The sequence below is a fragment of the Eimeria tenella genome, genomic scaffold (genome assembly GCF_000499545.2).
Source record: "Eimeria tenella Houghton genomic scaffold, Eth_scaff1880, whole genome shotgun sequence".
In the NCBI taxonomy this organism is placed as follows: domain Eukaryota; phylum Apicomplexa; class Conoidasida; order Eucoccidiorida; family Eimeriidae; genus Eimeria; species Eimeria tenella.
The window spans coordinates 1,684-1,888 of NW_013541720.1; the positions used below are offsets into that span (position 1 = coordinate 1,684).

Consider the following 205-nt stretch of genomic DNA (forward strand, 5'->3'; position numbering starts at 1 on the left):
TGTGGGGGCCCTTTTGCCTTTGGGGGCCCTTGACCAACTTTGGGTGGGATATGGAGATGGACTTTTAGCTGTTTATTCCCTCAGCACTTACCAGCTGCTGCAGGCTGCGCAGCTGCCCGAGACGGACGTCACGCGCCTCGAACACTCCAAGTACAGAGGTCAGCAGCAGCAGCAGCAGCAGCAGCAGCAGCAGCAGCAGCAGCGG

General features: G+C 60.0%; 1 protein-coding gene across 1 annotated transcript in view; it reads left to right on the forward strand.

Moving 5' to 3' along the window:
• ETH_00039995 (uncharacterized protein) overlaps positions 1 to 205 on the forward strand; it is a gene marked incomplete at both ends in the record, with an annotated part of 3,118 nt that overhangs the window by 1,302 nt on the left and 1,611 nt on the right. The window contains one exon of the mRNA XM_013374004.1: positions 85 to 158. Within this exon, the coding sequence (XP_013229458.1) occupies positions 85 to 158 (74 nt within the window). The remainder of the gene's footprint in view (positions 1 to 84; positions 159 to 205) is intronic.